At 41.0% G+C, this 18,891-nt stretch overlaps 1 protein-coding gene across 2 annotated transcripts in view; it reads right to left on the reverse strand.

Annotated features, from left to right (window-relative positions):
- Window positions 1-557: 557 nt before the first annotated feature.
- Window positions 558-18,891, reverse strand: part of ACP3 (acid phosphatase 3) — a 46,350-nt gene continuing 28,016 nt past the window's right edge. The window contains exons 9-11 of one of the 2 annotated variants that reach the window (XM_026497021.4): window positions 18,692-18,795; window positions 15,258-15,427; window positions 558-4,472 (exon numbers count right to left, since the gene is read on the reverse strand). In XM_026497021.4, the coding sequence (XP_026352806.2) occupies window positions 4,354-4,472; window positions 15,258-15,427; window positions 18,692-18,795 (393 nt within the window). In that variant the 3' untranslated portion in view covers window positions 558-4,353. Of the gene's footprint in view, window positions 4,473-12,733; window positions 14,587-15,257; window positions 15,428-18,691; window positions 18,796-18,891 lie in introns of those variants that run through there. The other variant, XM_057315906.1, reaches the window with a different exon arrangement.

The raw sequence follows: 18,891 nt of genomic DNA on the forward strand, positions 1-18,891 counted from the left end.
CAAGTATAAGCCAGATATAATTAGACAGAAAACAGAGACCCATGCCTACATACATTCTAGTGAAATTTCAGAACTCCATGGATAAAAAGAATACCTTAAAAAGACTCAGGAAAAAAAAGATAAACACCACCAGATTACTTACATTGGATGAGAATGATACCAATCAGACTTCTCATCGGCAGTCCTGTGTGTTAGAAGACAACAGAATACCGCATTCACATTCTGGGGCAAAATGATTTCCAACCTGAGAATGTATACCTTGCTGACTGATAGGTAAGTGGAAGGGCAAAATACACACATATTTGGACATGTCAGAATCAGAAAGCTTAGTGCTCAAGTATCCTTTAAAAAATTACTTCAAGAAAATGAAAAAAATAATACAAGAAAGAGGACACCATGCATTATAAGAGCAGTGAAAGATGCGAAATTTCAGAAAATCTAGGTATAAAGTACAGCTCATAAAATTCATGCTAGTCACTAGAAGAACTAAAACCAGATATTGTTGACAGGATTGCTTCTGCTGAATGGAAGTGGGTAGAAAGAACTTTTATCTTATATTGTATATCCTTCTGTATTATCTGAATTTATTTTTGTTTTTTAAATACAATTACTCATAACAAAAAAAATTAATAAAAATTTAAAAGGCACTCCTCCCCCAATCTAGCGGTACTTATATTCTAAATGTGTTGTCAGATTCCTTCTTTAGAAATTTTATAAGAAGAGGACCTGGTTCATTTAGTATACGATGGTTTTGGAACAGGTCTGGGGTGCTGCTGTTAAGACAGGTCTGCAGATATAACATTTTAGAAAAATCCTTGATCAGTTCAGCACACATACAAAAACAGTAAGATGTAGACATATAAGAAAGATGACTTTCATTTTTCACAATAACCTGAAAGTGAACCTTGCAAAAACAAAACAAAACAAAACAGAACCACCCGAAAAATTCTGCTTCAAAAAATTTGTCATCTTGTGATCTAAAGTGTAATTGTCCAATATGGTAGCCACCGACACATATGGCTGTTGAAACTTGACACGTACCTAGTTCAAATTGAGATGTGCTGTAAGGGTAAAATACACATCAGATTTCAAATACTTACTCTAAAAAAAACCCCTGAAAAATATCTCATTAATAATTTTTTAAAAATATTAATTACATGAAGTGATTTTTTTCCAGAGCACTAGGTTAAATAAATTTTATTAGAATTAATTTTATGTTTATTTTTACCTTTTTATAATGTAGCTATTAGAAAATTTTAAATCCCATATGTGGTCCTTATTTGTGGCTTGCATCGTGTTTCTATTAGACGGTCCTGGTCTAAAGCACCAAAATGTAGCACATATCCATTACTACTCAGATGGGGTTTCTATAAAGAGAGTTTTGAAGGAGAAAACTCACATTTCGGCTTTCACTTGCCAAGAAACTCCCCTGGCAATGAAGAAAGGATCAGTATTAGAACAAGACAGAACGAGAACAGGAAGTTGGGAGAACAGGTAACATGACTGAATTCAGGGAGAAGAAATGTCAGTTCTAATATAAAAAAGGTTTGTTGGTTGAACAACTTCCAATACAATGTTACCTCTAAGGCTTGTACTCTTCTAATATCATAAATTATTCTTTTTATAATCATATTCTCTTAATATTTTCTTTATGCAATGCCATTCTAGCTACGAATTCTCTACCTATAACTTCCTTAGAACTTTTCTACATATATATGGATATTTTTTTATGATCAGGGCATTTTCCTACATGGATGTGGTAATGACTACATTATTCTAATCCTGTTCAAAGACCTCTATACTGATTCAAATGTAGGGAATACATTTCAGAGCAGAAGTTATCTCAATCTTAGCAGTTATCTTTCAAACAATATTTATCCTCATGCCAACTGAGCTTCTCTGACCCATCTGAAAAGGGCACTTTTATCAATAGAGAGGATTTGCATATTTTTCTGTTGAAGATGGATGATTAGCTTATTTCCTGAGGAATGTTACAGTGCATTTGTGTTCTCTGCTTTGTCACTATAGATCATCTGTCACTTGTGATTTTGTATTCTGCCATGAACTATGAAAACAATTACAGTGTTTATCAACAGAGCAGCTCTGTGGAAGGTAAAAGAAACAACTAAGCTGGGAGTTAGAGCTTTCTTTACAATAATCAAGAGATGGTAGAAGGAAGAGAAATGGGGGATAGTAAAAAAAAAAAAGTCCAGAAACAATAGAAAATAGGGGTCCTTTTAGCCATTGACAGTATTAAAAGATGATATTAGGGAAAGGTTGTGAAAGCTTTTACTTTTACATTCTATCAACCCTGTATAAGGCTGTCGTTGGGGCCAAACACCTTAATAATCACATTAAGGATGGACAATCTAGCATTTAGGCCAGTGATTAGCAAATAGGTCCTCTATCAATGTTCGTTAAATAAGTGTGAAAATCCATGACTTATGGTTCTATTTTTTACTTCTATTTTCAAATCTCATTACTTATTAGCATTAGATGTTAGGGTCATTACTAAAATGTCTGGCTACTTGACAGAGACAGTAAATTGTCCTTTGTTCTTGCTGCTATAGATGTTTTCCCCCTTCCCAGGTTGAGAATGAAGCCAGATCTTGCATATCTTTGCCTACATGCCTTTTGTGTTGCAGGAGGAAGCAACAGTTGCAAGAGAACACAACTCTCTCTTTCTCAGGCTCCCCCCCCCCCCGCCCCCAGTAGCCTTGGCTCAGTGAGAATTATGTAGAAAGTGATAGAGGTAAGTGCTTGAAGTTTACAGGAGAAAGCTATGGAATCCAAGGGGAGAGGAAGATTCCTGAGACTAAGAGATGGGGAGGGGTTCTAGGAGGGCTTCTGGTTTATAGGTATCACCCCCGGTAGGGGACTGGACAATGCCAGGATGATGGAGACCAAATGTGTGGCCTTGGAAGCCATGAACAGATGTCCTCTGCCTACCTTCAGGAGACCATGTGGGAATGGACAGTGTGTTTATTGGAGACCAGTGTGGATGGCAGCCTAGAGGATCCTTATCCAGCTCTTCCCACCAATTACATTCTGGGACCTTTAGTAATACCTGAGAAGGTGAAGAACCCTACCAATGAATGAGACTGAATTTCCCACCAACTGGACGGTTAAAGGCTCAGCATGGGATAAGATTGTTTAGAATACATTTCAGGCTAAATGCAATGGCATCATTCATGAAAGTGCTTGCTTGGGCAATGACCAATGCATAGCATGAAATGAAAAACAAACTGTTCACAGAACATGAGAACTAGATGTGACTTCTATGTTCATCTAGTCCAGACTCTTCATTTTTAGATTATGAAACCAAGGTTTAAGACTTTAAAGAACTTTGTTGGCCTGAAGCCAGCACAGAGCTGAGGCAGGATGTCATCAACCTTCAGCTCACTTCTCTTTCTACTTCACCACTTGAGAAATTCAGATCTATTTGTGGTGATTAAATACCTTATTATTTCATCATAGCCATGAAGAGTTCTTGTCAAAGTACATCTCTTGCTTTTAAGATGAAATAAAGAAATCGGAACTATAAAAATATCTAGGTCTGATGATGGTAGAGGTTCAAAAAAAAAAAGAAACATGAAAAAAAAAAAAAAAAAAGAAACATGGCTGCCTGGAGTTTCTAGTCATTTCCCATTATAGAAGCTGTGGGGGAAATGACCTGAGCCACCATTACAGTAGTTGATATTACAGTTGCTGAGAATGAAATACCTCTCTCCAAGGCCGTTTCAATACATCTATGTGTATGTATGTGTGTTAGCACATATACACATACAGAAAGCTGTTAGCTACCAAATACTGGGTGGGAGTTTCTTTTCAGGAGTGTGTACATGTTCGTATTTAATCTACTTAACAGCTAAAGAAATGATTTATTTATACCTTCTTATTGGGTCTTACTTCTTAAGAACCGTCCTACATGATACTACTTCTAGTTTAATTGTCTTCATTATCCAAACTTGTCTAATCTATGTCTTTGTCACACACTTTGCTCTTTGCAGGCAGCGGCTGATTGGACTTCAATTTCTTCTTTCTTTCTGGACACCCATGCCAGGGAGTATAACTATCCTTTGCAGAAGAGCCTCCTTCTAGCCGAATGAGAAGCCTACACTACAATGAGGAGTGCAACCATCAGGAGAGCTACCCAAGCAACCTGGGGTTCGTTCATCAGTCGCTGGGTCACTGTGAGTTCACACCCTGCTCTAGACAGGCTCAAAGGGATGGGTATGGGCATAGTGATGTCCATGTGGTGAAAGCCTGTCCTTTAAGTGAGGCATCACTGAGAGATGCTGCATCCATCCCAAGACGTTGGTCTGGTGTGTCTGCCTTCATCCAGCCTTCTGTTCAGATGTTCCGATAGGGGTCTCTGTGCCAGCAGGGCCCATGGCGGAGGAGGGTAAACAGCAGCACCACTAGGACACCAGACACCAGGCAAAAGGCAACGGCAAGGACGACCCTTAGAACTGTGGAAATTTGGAAGGGCATTAATGTAAAATTAATGGATTAGGAAAATATAAAGATTGTAAAATTAATAGATGAGGAAAATAGAAAGATCACACCTCAGTGCCTTAATTGTAAACTTCAGTGGCATTTCTGAAGCAACCTTGAAATCAGCATAGTGTGTTGATAAGAACACTAGACTAGGAGTCAGGAGATGACCTAGGTTCCAGTTCTGGCATGACCTTTGACCTCTGAGCCTCAGCTCCACTGTAAAGGGAGGGTAATTGAAGTATTTCTTTTTTTCTTTTTTCTTTTTTTTTAAGATTTATGTATTTAGAGGCGCTTGGGTCACTTGGTTGGTTGGGCATCTGCCTTTGGCTTTGGTCATGATCTCAGGGTCCTGGGATCGGCCCCAAGTCAGGCTCCCTGCTCAGAGGGGAGTCTGCTTCTCCCACTCCCTCTGCCCTTCCACTCATGCCTTCTCTCTCTCTTAGATAAATGAATGAAATCTTAAAAAAAAAAAGATTAAATAAAGAAAAGATTTATTTATTTATGTGTGTGAGAGAGAGAAGCTACAAGCAGGGGGAGGAGCAGAGGCAGAGAGAGAAGCAGATTTCCCGCTGAGCCCGGAGCCTGATGCAAGGCTGGATCCCAGGACCCTGAGACCATGACCTGAGCCAAAGTCAGATGCTTAACTGACTGAGCCACCCAGGCTTCCCCCTCCCCTTTTTTTTGATTAAAGTATTTCTAAGGTCCTTTCCCAGCTTTAACTTCATGCATTCTTATACAGTTAAAATGATCAATTGCTCATGGTCTAAGGGTCAAAGGAAATACTGTCACTAATTGGATCTAAAAGAAATAGAATAGCATCTTTAAGTTTCTGAATATGATTTTCAGTAAATATCTTTTAGAGAGGAAACCTTGAGCACATGTTAACAATGGCAAGCATTTTTAGGATAACCATGTACTATTCCTAATCTGTACCTTTATTTATACATATCACTTTGATAGCCGACCAGTCATGGGGAGATATATGGGGTCATTTTTTATGCGATGTTATTCATTATTTCATCTGGAAAGTTACCCTAAACACACATACACACACACACACACACACACACACACACGTCCATGACACTGTATATATCATAAATATCAATTTGTACCATCTCTAAATGTATGTCTGATCTTCACTGTAGAAATAAAGGATTGCTTGTTGGCTTAGGCCGTGGGAAAGCAAACATCTCTCTGATCCTGGCAGCTCCGTCTACGAAGCCCTTGTGCTCCATGGAACACAGTTGAAAATCACATATTTAACTTAACCTTATCATTGTAGAGATGAAAAAAAAAGTAGAGGGACTAGATAATTTGGCTAAGGATAAGCAGATAATTGTATTTGGGTTAGAATATGTGGGCTTATCAGTATCATGATTTTAAAAACCATCTGTTCACTAATGACTTCCAAATTTAAATCTTCCCCAAACTCAGAACTCATATCCAACTGTGTACTTGACATATTTCCTTGGACATCTAATAGGGATTTCAATCTTAATTAGTCCAAAACTAAACTCCCAATTCCCTTGTGCCCCCGCCCCCCCCGCCCCAAACTCTGTTCTTCCAGCAGTCTTCCCCATCTCAGTTGATGGAAACTTCCTTCTTCTTGTGTCCCAGCCCCAAAGTCTCGGACACTTCCTTGACTCCTCTCTTTCTCCACATTCTGTAATCAATATGACAGGAAATCCTGTTGGTTCTACCAAAATTATATCCAGAAACCAGTGATTTCTCCCCTCCTCTGCCACCTCCCTGTTTGGAACCACAATAAACTTTTGCCAGGATTACTACAACATCCTCCTGACTTGTTCCCTAGATTCTATCCTTTATCCCCTACAATCTATTTTCAACACAGCAGCCAAATGACTTCAAGTCAATTCATGACACTCCTCTACTTAAAGTCTGCAATGAATGCTCATCTTACTCAGAATGAAAGCCAAAGTCCTCATGATAACAGTTTATAAGGCTCTATAACATCTAGCTTGGTTAACCTCTTGGAGTTCCTCTCCTACTACTCTCCCTTCGCGTACTCTCTTTTGGCCACACAGGCCTTCCTGTTGTTCCTTAGACATTCCAGGCACACACCCATTTACTGCCTTTGCTATACTTGCTACCACCGCCTAGATGCTCTGCTCATGAATCTTTGCATTACATAACTCCATCACCTTCTTTGCTCAAATCTCATCTTTTTTTTTTTTTTTTAGATTTATTTATTTATTTATTTGAGAGAGAGAGAGAGTGAGCAGGGGGAAGGGCAGAAGGAAAGAATCTGAAGCAGACTCCCCACTGAACCTGGAGCCCGATGTGGGGCTCAATCCTACAACCCCGAGATCAGGACCTGAGCTGAAATCAAGAGTCAGATGCCTAACCAACTGAGCCACCCAAGCACCCCTCAAATGTCATCTTCTCAGTGAGGGCTTTCTATTTAAAGGTGCAACTAATATGCCCTTTCCCCACACCCACTCCCAGTGTGGCACTTGGGATCCTCACCTTCCAAAGTGTTTATTATGTTTATTATTTATTATCCATTCCTCGTGCCTTCTAATAGAATGTAAGCCTCATGAAGGCAAACTTTTTTGTTCATGAATGAATCCCAGGCACTTAGAATCCCTGGCACATAGCAGGTGCCCAATAAATATTTGTGGAAAGACTTAATGATCTAGAACTCACAGGTTCTCAATTCTTAGTTCATTGCTTTTCTCATGATGTCAGGATGCTTGTTAGCATCATGAGAAGGTGAATATTAATAAAGTTGGATCCTTGTGGACAGGTGCCATTACCACTGTGAATGGAGCTAATATAAAGGTGGAGGTAACTGAACATTTATTCAATTAGGACTAAGTGGAAATGAGGGAAGAAGGCAGAGACAAATGATTCTTTAAAATTAATGTTCATGGATAACTTCCTGTATTTGGAAATTTATTTTCAATAATTTTTATTGGCTATGTTGTCATAGTAGTCCATGGAATATCCTTTCCCAATCTTTTTCCTTCCTTCATTCTTTCCTAGACAGGCAGTGGGCACACACCATATGCTAGGCCAGCTATAGGCCTAACCCAGTGTTGGGTTTGGGGGTTCCATGATCCCTGCTTTTGGGATCATCAATAGCTAGTGGGAGAACCAGATAGACAATTATGAGATCATGTGATAAATAGTAAAATAAAAGTGTAAAAGACTCGCCATTGGAATAGAGAAAAAGTTGAGATTAGTATAAAGCTTTCTATGTAGAAGACAAAGAGGTTGAAAAGTTTTCTGAGAAAATGCTAGGATTTGAGCTGGCCTTTGAAGTAAATAAGACTTTGCCATGAGACAGAATGAGTTGCACAAGAGTGTGTTTGGGAAATAATGAGCAGTTGCACGTGGATGGAGTATAGCTTCTGGTGAGTCGAGACCAGAGAGGTAGGTGGCAGCCTAGGTCTTAGAAGGTCTGGTTTGTCACGGGAAACATGGAAATCATCACCAATTATGACACATGGAAGTGACATGGCCCAATTTGTGTTTAAAACAAAAAACAACTGCAGAGAAAGATAGGATGGTAGAGATACTCTAGGCCTGATAACTATAGAAATGCCTTTGACAAGATACTGAGGGCTCAGCACTGGGAGTGTGGTCCTGACAGCACGGATGATGGAATTCTAGCAACTCCTGAAGTAGAATCGACAGGCTCTGTCGTGGACGAAATGTACTGGTAAAGGAGAAGTGGAGTCATGGCCACCCATGGGTTCTAGTTTGGGTGAAGAAGATGGTTAGGCTATGAACTGAGATTGGAAGCACATTAAAAAGGATCAGTTTGGAGTGGAAGAGATAATAAATTTCATTTCAAATGTAGGATTGAGATGGGTTATTATCCTCGTAGAAAGGATCAGATGAGGGCTAGCATTCTAAACAGGTCTAGAATTCTATATGGAGACATGGAAATAAAGATTGTAGGTGTAGAAGACGGAGGCCTGGGTAATACTGGCTCATGTTGAGGGTGGAGTGAGGGCACCAAGGACAACTCATAGGACATGGTCATTTAGGGTATGAGTCTGAGAACATGAAAAGTCTCAGGAGAGATTCTCTCTCTCTCTCTCTCTCCTTAATATTTTAAATTATACACTCCCTTGTACTGTGAAGGATTTTGTGATTTTCACAGAGTAATGTTCTAGAATCTGAGAAAAAGAGGGAGTGATCCATTGTATCTTACTGCGAAGAGACAGTGCTGGAAATGACTGACAAGTTCTCTTCCACAGGGGAACATGGGAAAGCTGCTGAAGGCCGTGTGCATCAGCACTACTTTTCTGAAAACCATTTTGGCAATAAGTATTAAAAGCCTCTTCCTCTTGCTGTTACTCCCCACGTCCTGTCTACTCTTCCTCTTTCCCCTTTGAGTAAGTCTGCCCTCATCCTCATCCTTGGATTACTGCGACAGCCTCCCAGCCGTGCTCCCTGCCTTCAGTCCCACTGCTCTCCAGTCCACTCTCCCCACTGAAGACAGAGGTCTTTCTAAAAGAAGCCTGGCCCATCATTTGTCCTCTGCCTAAAATCTTTTTTTTTTTTTAAGATTTTATTTACTTGAGAGAGTGAGGGAGAGGGAGCAGGAGCAGGGGGAAGAGGGTAGGAGAGGGAGAAGCAGACTTCCTGCTGAGCAGGGAGCCTGATGCAGACTCGACCCCAGGACCCTGGGATCATGACCTGAGCCTAAGGCAGACGCTTAACTGACTGAGTCACCCAGGTGCCCCTATCTGCCTAAAACTTTTAATGGCCAGAGCTACTCAACTGGACCTGAGACACTTACTGCCCACCTCCTCGGCATCTTTGCACTCTAACCAGACATACTCCTTCTAATTCCTAAAATGCCCCATATGTTGTCTCTAGCCTTTGGGTTTCTACACATTTTCTCTTGTTTGTAACATTTTCCTCTTTCTACACCTCCACTCACCCAGTTAATTCTTTATCTCCTTCAGGCTTTGATTTAAACATCACCCCTTTTGAAAAGCCTTCCCTGACCTCTTAGACTTAAGCTAAATGCCTTTTCCACATGTCCTTTATTATAGTATTCATGGTACTTAACCGTTAGGGCTTGTTTAATTCTTTATCTCCCTGTCCTCCTTACCTGCCTCCCCACACCCCTGCCAAGCGGTCTAGGTCACATGGGGATAATTTTCTTGTCTTGCTGTTTCCTTAGCAGACTTAACGCCTCCTCCATAGGCACCTATTAGGTACATAATAGGTACTCAAAAAATAGCTCCTGTTTATTAAATATTCATATTCTTTAATCTGCTAATTTAATTTTTGGGAATTTGTCTCAGGAGGATAGTCAACAAGCCAGTGTGGGATGGAAAGGGAAGATGATACAGTAGAAATATGGTGTTGGAGAGTGTGAGGCTTGAATCCTGACCCTACCACTTGTGGCATGTTATTTTCTGAGGCTCAGTTTTCTTCTCTGTAAAATGGGGATATGTGATATTGGCAGGAAAAGGAAGACAGGTTGATGAATTAGGCACCGATGAATTTCAAAAGGTATGTTTCCAAAGAGAGATGGAAGGAAGAACATCATTTTTTCGAATAGTTCAGAAGTGAGAGAGAGATGAGGAAATTCAGAATGTAAATGATTAGTTCAAGAAAATTGGGATTGAAGAGAGTGAGAGCAGGTGCTTGAAGCTGTTCTTTGATGAGAGATTTGGGCATGTTCCTAATAGAAGAAAGCCATCGCAGAGAAAGAAAATGAAGCTACAATTCATCAAGGTCCCAAGAGATGCGGGGTGGGATCATATGCATGAGGAAAGGAGTTAGGTTACTCAGGGAGGAACATGTTTTCCTGAGGGGCAGCAGCAAAGGCAGGTTAAGGCTACTAAGATATTTTGGTGTAGTGACAGGAGAACCTGAAAGACTTTTCAATGGACCATCTTGCTCTTCTCAGGTGATCTCATAAGAATTAAAGAAGCCAAGGTGGAATTGAAAGTCTGGGGAAAATAACAAGGCTTTCCTGTAGAGTACAGGAAAAAAGTCCAGTAAGGGTGAATACGTGTGCCAAGTAGTGTTGAAAGATCCACCTGGGGTTGGAACAGAAGTTTCAACATTCATAATTTGCAATGATAACAACAGGCTTCTGATGCACTCAGCCGATCGGAACACAGAAACTGTGTGGTTGGTTTAGTCTAGGGTTGGATATTGCTGTGGTGGGCAGGGTATGGGATGGGCCACTACTGTGAGGTCAGAATTGCCTAGATGGAGGACAGGAGTGGGAGTGAGGAGTGAGTCAGTATATACCAAAGCGAGTTCCGAATGTCCTTAACGAGTGATGACACATGTCCTGGGAAACTGATGATAGTGGCAACAAGAATGAGAAACAGGTGCTGTAACTGGCCTTCTCTCTGAGGGGAGGGCGTTGCTGGAAGGGGTATCATTGAACAGGATCTCTAAATAGCAATGGGGAAACAAGAAAATGCCGAGGTGACTATGCTGAAAACAGACCAAATAACATAGACATATTGACCTATACATATTTCTATGTAGTCAGTGACGGAGTCTTTATAGTGCAGTCACATTTGAGGCTCACTCACAGTTTCTCTCCTCTATTTATTCAACAACTGGGTTCTAGGCTTCTGATATCTGGACCCAACCATGAAGAAGTCAGGCTAAGTATGAAGAGCTGAATATTTATTTATTTATTTATTTATTTATTTATTTATTTATCTATCTATTTATTTATTTATTATTAAAGGTTTATTTATTTGAGAGAGAGAGAGAGAGAGGTGGGTAGGGGCAGAGGGAGAGAGAGAATCTTAAGCAGACACCCTGCTGAGCAGGGAGCCCAACTCGGGGTTCAATCTCACAATCCTGAGATCATGACCGGAGCCGAAATCAACAGTGGGATGCTTAACTGACTGAGCCACCCAGACACTTCAGGGCTGAACCTTTATTCAATTAGCAAATTTTGACTGAAGATACCAGGTTCTAGGCATTGTCTGAAGATTCAAGGAGGAAAAAGGTCTGGATCTTGCCTTGCGTGTGTGCATATCTACTCTAGAGTTTCAGCTTTACAAAGATTATAAGGCAACTTCCCACCAGTAATTCTCCTTCCCACTAAATATGTGATGTCAGAGATTAGAGGGTTTGGGAGAGTGCTAGCAAAGAAAGTCTGATGGTGTCAGTAAAACTTTGGAATTAAGGAAGTATTTTCTAATTTTTTAAAAAAAGATTTTATTTATTTATTTGAGAGAGAGAGAGAGAGAGCAGAAGCAGGGGGAGTGGCAGAGGGAGAGGGAGAAGCAGTCTCCCCGCTGAGCAGAGAACCTGATGTGGGGCTCGATCCCAGGACCCTGGAATCATGACCTGAGCCAAAGGCAGATGCTTAACAGAGCGAGCCACCCAGGTGTCCCAAGAAAGTATTTTCTAAAAAAAAGAATTTTATCATTTTCAAGTAATATAGTATGGAACTTAGACTTACGAATTTCCCAGCAAAGATTCTGCTTAACTTAGTTGATATGAGAATGAAATTGATTGGGTCTAGCACTAGTGAATAACACTGCTTACAGGTAGGAGTAGGATTCATGGGTGGTGGGGTTGCCGGGCATTTTGCATGTCTAGGATATGTACTGTATTTAATGTTTGTCCTGCTTTCTGTATTGGCTTTCCCTGGACACCCTAAATGTTCTGTAGCCATCGCCCCCCCCCCCCAATATATTATAAAAATCCAACAGTTAAAGCTATTTTTCAAATTTATCTGGGCACCCTATACTTTTATTTGCTAAATTTTGTGGCCCTACTAAGGAATCATTCAATGCCTATAACCTTGTGTGCTTTGGTCTGCTTTGTGGAGTCTCTGCCAAGGCAAACAGAACTTCTTGTTCCAGGAATTTCCCAACACTGACTGCAGTCTGTCCTTCTGAAATTTTTACCTGCTGCCCCAAACATCACTCGTTGAGACCATATGGAACAAATCTAATCCTTTTTCCTTAAAGCAGTTCGGTTATTGAATTCACCTTGTTGGAGACCACCTCATGTTATAGACTCTTACTAAGCTCTCTCTGAGCTAAAACCAGTGGTGTGCTAGTAAACCGGATCAAAAACACAAAAAACAAAACTCTGATTGGTGGCATATGCTGGTTTCTGTGGTGAAAATGCTCCTGCTATGACACCATGACCAATTTCACATGGCCCAGCACAACAATCCTTAATGTTTTCTCTTTATTAACATATTTTGTAATTAGTTGCTCTATTTGAATATTAGGTTGTTGATCCTGGTGTCTTTCTTTTTTTTTTAAGATTTTATTTATTTATTTGGGAGAAAGAGAGCAAGAGAGCACGAGCACAAGCAGGGGGAGGGGCAGAGGGAGAGGCAGGCTCTCCAATGAGCAAGGAGCACGATGCGGGACTCGATCCCAGGACCCCAGGATCATGACCTGAGCAGAAGGAAGATGTTTAACCGACTGAGCCACCCAGGCGCCCTGATGCTGTTGTCTTGAGGAGAAGAATTTTATAAACACTCTACAGGTAGGTTTGATAAGGAGGTGGTGGACTGGCTATGGAGAATAGAGGAGAGGATGGGATCAAAAGTAACTACCAGCTTATTGGATATTGCTGCCAATCAAGAGAGGGACAGTGGGTTCAGGGAGGAAAGTTAAGTAATTTATACATTCCTTGAGCAAATATTTATTGATCACTAATTATGTCAGGCAAAGGTATTTCTGGTATTTTGTCTTCTTGAATTGGCCCCTTGAGGGAAACCTGTGGGAATCTCCTTGGACCCAGAATCTTCTGCTGAGTAACTCCCCTACTCTTTCCAGGTTCAAGCCACTAAGACATTTGATAAATGGCTTTCTAGTGCCTTGTACCACACCATTAGAAACCTCCATCCAAACTGATTTCAGATGGTGCAGCTACCTACAGATGGCCTTTGCTGCCGTTCCTTACTGCCTCCCTCCCTCTGAATCCAGTTAGCTCTTGTCCCCTAGCGACCCTTGTAGTCATAAGATATAACCCTTGTTATTCTGTGTAACATGTATCTTTTTGCTTCCTGTCTACATTGTACATTTTCCAAGGATGTTTTCTTGCAAATTCCCCCTTAAGAGATGAAGCAGAGCCATCCATCAGCTTAGCCTTTTTCTGAAGCAATAAAGTCCAAACTAAATACATTTTCAATGTAAAACATTCATCCAAGCCAGTCAAAATCATTTTTACTTTACATTAGTATTTTCCCTCCGGTTACATTAAAATAAAATCCCCAAACAAAAATAGAGCCCCTCAAATCTGTCCTTCCGAGATTTTATTCTAATTAAACATACACTCACTTTTCACAATTCATTATGAAAGTAATGTTTTTGAACTCCCTACTAGTGACTTTATTCACTATTTTACCTTTGGCTTACTGCTGGAGGAAAGTTACATGCATGGGGGAGGAAGGGTAATTAGATGGTAGCGCTGGGGACAAATATTTACTTGGGAAAAAATAATACAAATAAATATATGAATCAATGTCTCGTGTCAGTCATACCATAACCCACTAGGTGAGGGAATGGCTTTGCTCTGGACTCTGGCATCCAGTAGAAACCATCTCTAGAAACCATTTCATCTTTATCTGTAATGGTAACGTGGCACGGTGTTCTCTAGATGTGTTGCATCTGCCACCCGGCAAATCTACAGGACTCTAAAGAGTGTCATTTGCACGTGATTTCTTCTTGTATTAGTGAGTAGTTTCCGCAGGACTGTGAGCTTGCTGAGGTTTCCTGAAGATCTCAGGATCAAAGCCTTACACATCCCTCTTGTCCTCAGAACAGCTATCACACGGCCATACTTTCAACATTCCAGTAAGTTTTGCTCTTGGAGGCATTTAGAACATTCTTACATTTCTACTTTTGTTCCAGTTTCATATGTGTCATTGTACTTTCTCTCTTAAATCAACTCCAGAGTCAACGTCTCTTATCATCTTCAAGAGAAACCACTCATGCAGGGCTCTCATCTCTGATGTGTTGTGCACCTAAATAAAATTACTGATTTGCTAGCATGTCTGCACTCCAAGAGCTGCCATATATATTATATACAGCAACGTTTTCTGGCAACTTTGCTTTTGGTTTCTTCAAAAGTAACATGGATTTTCCAGGGCTAAAGGATACAAAGATGTATTTACTTTTCAGTTTTTCTACCCAATATGTTTTAACATAAATAGAAAAAGATAGTACCAGTTTCCCAGTGTCGATGATTTCTCTGGATTGCTCCACTGTATTCATTTCTCTGCCTCTCCTTGTGAGAAGGCTGGAGTTAATAGATAAGCTGGTCCCTTGCCCATATGCCTGGGATTAACTTCTTCCCTTCCTTGCTCTCACTCTAGATTGTGGATTTTGTTTGTAATCTATTTCATTTCAGACACTTAAAGAACAACCTCATTTAATCCTGCTCAAGTGATAGCTGGGAGTTCTTAAAAACAACACAAAAAAACCCCAAAAGTTCTATGTGGTTAATCATATAGCTCATGGCCACCCCACGAACTTTGATCTAACTTGTATCTCTGATTCTATTTTGACATGATGCCCTTTTCTATTAACACTGAAAAAAACAAGTCAAGGTTTAGGCAAGTGGGGGCAGGGCCTGGTGGAGAGGTAGGAGTTGACTGAAGTTGGGTGTCCCTGAAACAATTATCACCCCAAACCCATTTCACTCAAAGCTGGGGGTGATGGTCGAGTTCTACTCTCAAAGCCACCATCTGCCTGGAGAAAGGGTATTCTGCCTTTTCTGCAGAGCTTTGTATATACACCAATCCATAACATTCTCAGTACCTTGGTCATTGCTTGTGGTCGTACACTCCGCGGACCAGTCCTGGGGGATCACAGGGGCAACCAGCTCAGCAAACTCCGTCAGAGGACAGCTGGGAGTGCAGCCTGGCAGCGTGAGGGGGTATGGCTCATGCTGGGTCTCATTCCGGTAGTACATCTCTACAAAGTACTCCCTGGTGGAGGAAGGGAGAAGACAGAGCCATTAGTTCTGTGCTGTTGAAATGCCACTGAATTATTTCCCACCTGGCCTGTAATATGTTAAGAAGTTAAGAGGTTAGGGGCATCTGGGTGGCTCAGTTGGTTAAGCACCTGCCTTCAGCTCGGGTCATGATCCCAGGGTTCTGGGATCAAGCCCTGCATTGGGCTCCCTGCTCAGCGGGGAGTCTGCTTTTCCCTCTGCCCCTTCCCCCCATGTGTGCACTCTCTCTCTCTCAAATAAATAAAATCTAAAAAAATAAACAAAACAAAAACAAAGAAGTTAAGAAGACACAAGTTAAGAGGGGAAGAATTTACAGGAGTGAGTAGATATTAGCCAACATAGGTGTGGGAATGGGGAGGGCCAGATCCAGAGGGTGGAAATGGGAGGGCTGGTACGTTAGATAACCAGGGGCAAAAGAGGTGGGGACCAGGATGCTTAATTGGGAGGGAGCTGAGAGGTGATGGTGGGGGGACTGGGGTGATCTGATGAGGCTTTGAGTAAGAAGTGGGGGGTAGGTAAGGTGTTGGGTTTTCTTTCTCTTATTCTCTCCCCTTCATGATTCTCATTTGCTTCATTTTCTCTTTTCCTCTCAGGATTTCTTTTAGGTTTTCCTCTGAATGAAGGTACCCCTGCTTTCCTTATTCAGGCAATAAACCTGGAACTGAGCAATATTTAACACACCTGTGCTTAAATATACATCCAGATGTTGTCAAAATTACACCTCAGAGAGAGGGTGTGGGTGTATACCGAAGTCCTCCTACTCCCTCATATTTGATACTTTATTTGAAAAAACAAGATGTATGACAACCTTTTAAAACCAGTATGAGGGCCTCACGGAGTCATTTGCCAAAGAAGCAGGAGACAAACTGAAGTGGGATTTAGTGGTCATCCTTGGGGTAGTAACCTCACAACTGTAACTGTTGGGTGTTTTTATAAAGAAGGCTTCTAAAATATCACTTGCAGGGGCGCACGGGTGGAGCAGTTGTTGAAGCATCAGACTCTTGGTTTCGGCTCAGGTCGTGATCTCATGATCATGGGATCGAGCCCCGAGTCGGGCTCCGCGCTAGAATTGAAGTCTGCTTGAGATTCTCTCCCTCTCCCTCTGCCCCTCCTGCTTGTGCTCTGTCTCTGTCTATCTCTAAAATGAATAAATCGATCTTTAAAAAAACTTCACTTTGGGGGCACCTGGGTGGCTCAGTCATTAAGCGTCTACCTTCGGCTCTGGTCATGATCCCAGGGTCCTGGGATCGAGCCCCGCATCGGGCTCCCTGCTCAGCGGGAAGCCTGCTTCTCCCTCTCCCAGTTCCCCTGCTTGTGTTCCCTCACTCATGGTCTGTCAAATAAATAACATCTTCAAAAAAATTAAAAAACCTCACTTTTAAAAGCCACATAAACAGTAGTAACCACACATATTCACTTAGAGATATGTTTTTAAAAACTTCCCAATATTATATGAATGACTACTTGCACCCTGGGATGACTTTCCCAGTGACAGCATCTTTTATCTCAAGATGACATGGCAAAGATGACTAATAGTCGATCAAAATTCATGATCCTCTTTCCATATAATAGAGTTACTGCTGAAAAGTGACTACATTTCTCAGACTCCCTTGCATGTAGGTGGGACCAAGAGACTGTACACACTCCTTGGAGATGTTGTGAGTTTGGTTTCAGACCAGAACAATAAAGCAAATATCACAATAAAGTGAATCAAATGAATTTTTTGGTTTCCCAGTGCATATAAAAGTTATATTTACATTATATTGTAGTCTATCAAGTGTGCAATAGATTTATGTCTAAAATGTGTATAACTTAATTAAGAATACTTTATTGCTAAAAAATGCTAACCATCATCTGGGCTTTCAGCGAATTGTAATCTTTTTGCTGGTGGAGGGTCTTGCCTCAGTGTTGATGGCTGCTGACTGCAGGGTGGTGTGGAAGTCTGGGGTGACTATAGCAATTTCTTAAAATAAGGCAACGATGAAGTTTGCCACTCTTCCTTTCAGAAACCATTTCTCTGTAGCATGTGATCCTGTTTGATAGCATTTTACCCACAGTAAAACTTCTTTCAAAATTAGAGTCAATCTCCTCAAACCCTACTGTTGCTTTATCAACTAAGTTGATGTGATATTCCCAGTCCTTCGTTGTCATTTCAACAACAATGTCCCCAGCATTTTCACCAGGAGTAGGAGTAATTTCCACCTCAAGAAACCACTTTCTTAGCTCATCCATAAGAAGCGACTCCTCACCCGTTAGTTTTAACATGAGATTGCAGCAATCCAGTCCCATCTTCAGGCTCCACTTCTAATTCTAGTTCTCTTGCTATTTCTACAACATCTGCACTGAAGTCTTAAATCCCTCTAAGTCATCCATGAGGGCTTTGGAATCAACTTCTTCCAAACTTCTGATAATGTTGGTATTTTGACTTCTTCCCCAGAATCATGAGTGTTTTTAATGGCATTTAAAATGGTGAATCCTTTCAATTTACTTTGCCCAAATCCATCAGAGAGGAATCACTATTGTGCCTGTGGGAGTTATAGGCTTTCTATAGGTCCTAAAAAGATAGAACCCTGGGTTTCCAAATCACACCATGGAAATGAGTCACCTCCTAATGGCCAGGGACATCACCTCTCTCTCTCTCTCTCTCTCTCTCTCCTTCCTTCCCTCCCTCCCTCCCTCCCTCTCTTTTTAGGGGGTGGAATGGCAGAGGGAAAGGAAAAGAGAGTCTAGTGCTGAGCTTGATATGGGGCTTGATCTCATGACCCTGAGATCATGATCTCAGCCAAAATCAAGAGTTGGACGCTTAACTGACTGAGCCACCCAGGCACTACGAGTGATGGCCGACATCTCTGTTGAATTGGATGAGTGAGAAAGAATCATCCATTGGGATAAGCCTCTGAGAATCTGATGTTCATTTGTATAGCAGCGAAAATTACCCTTATTAGTTAATATATCCGGAAAACAGTTTGAGGGGACTCAAAATTGGCTCTAGTGGTGAAGATACAAATTAAGATGCATACAAAGAGTTTGGATAATTTGTTTCATGAAATTTGAAAGTGGAAAAATAGCAATGTTTTTAACTTAGGGAATTATTTTCCATAGTATATGATTTTAAATTTATGTACCTAACTGAAAATTAAATGTTTTAAGAAAATATTTAAGCTAATAATAACAACAATAATAACAAAACCTGGGGGCCAGCGGTATTAAGTGTGAAAAGCACCTCTTAGATACTTACCCCTTCTCAAGATACAATTCCATTATGTGGCAGGAAGCATAGGGAGGAAGGATTCCATTGTAAACATCTAGTGCCATCTGTAGGCCACTCACGGTAGTGTCATGCTGTGGGGATTTGAAACAAGTCATTTTTGATCTTTACCTCTGATTCAGATATACATTCCATAGGTAGTATTAAGCACTTGTAGAGAACGATGATGG

Source organism: Ursus arctos, unplaced genomic scaffold, assembly GCF_023065955.2.
Source record: "Ursus arctos isolate Adak ecotype North America unplaced genomic scaffold, UrsArc2.0 scaffold_20, whole genome shotgun sequence".
Taxonomy (NCBI): Eukaryota; Metazoa; Chordata; class Mammalia; order Carnivora; family Ursidae; genus Ursus; species Ursus arctos.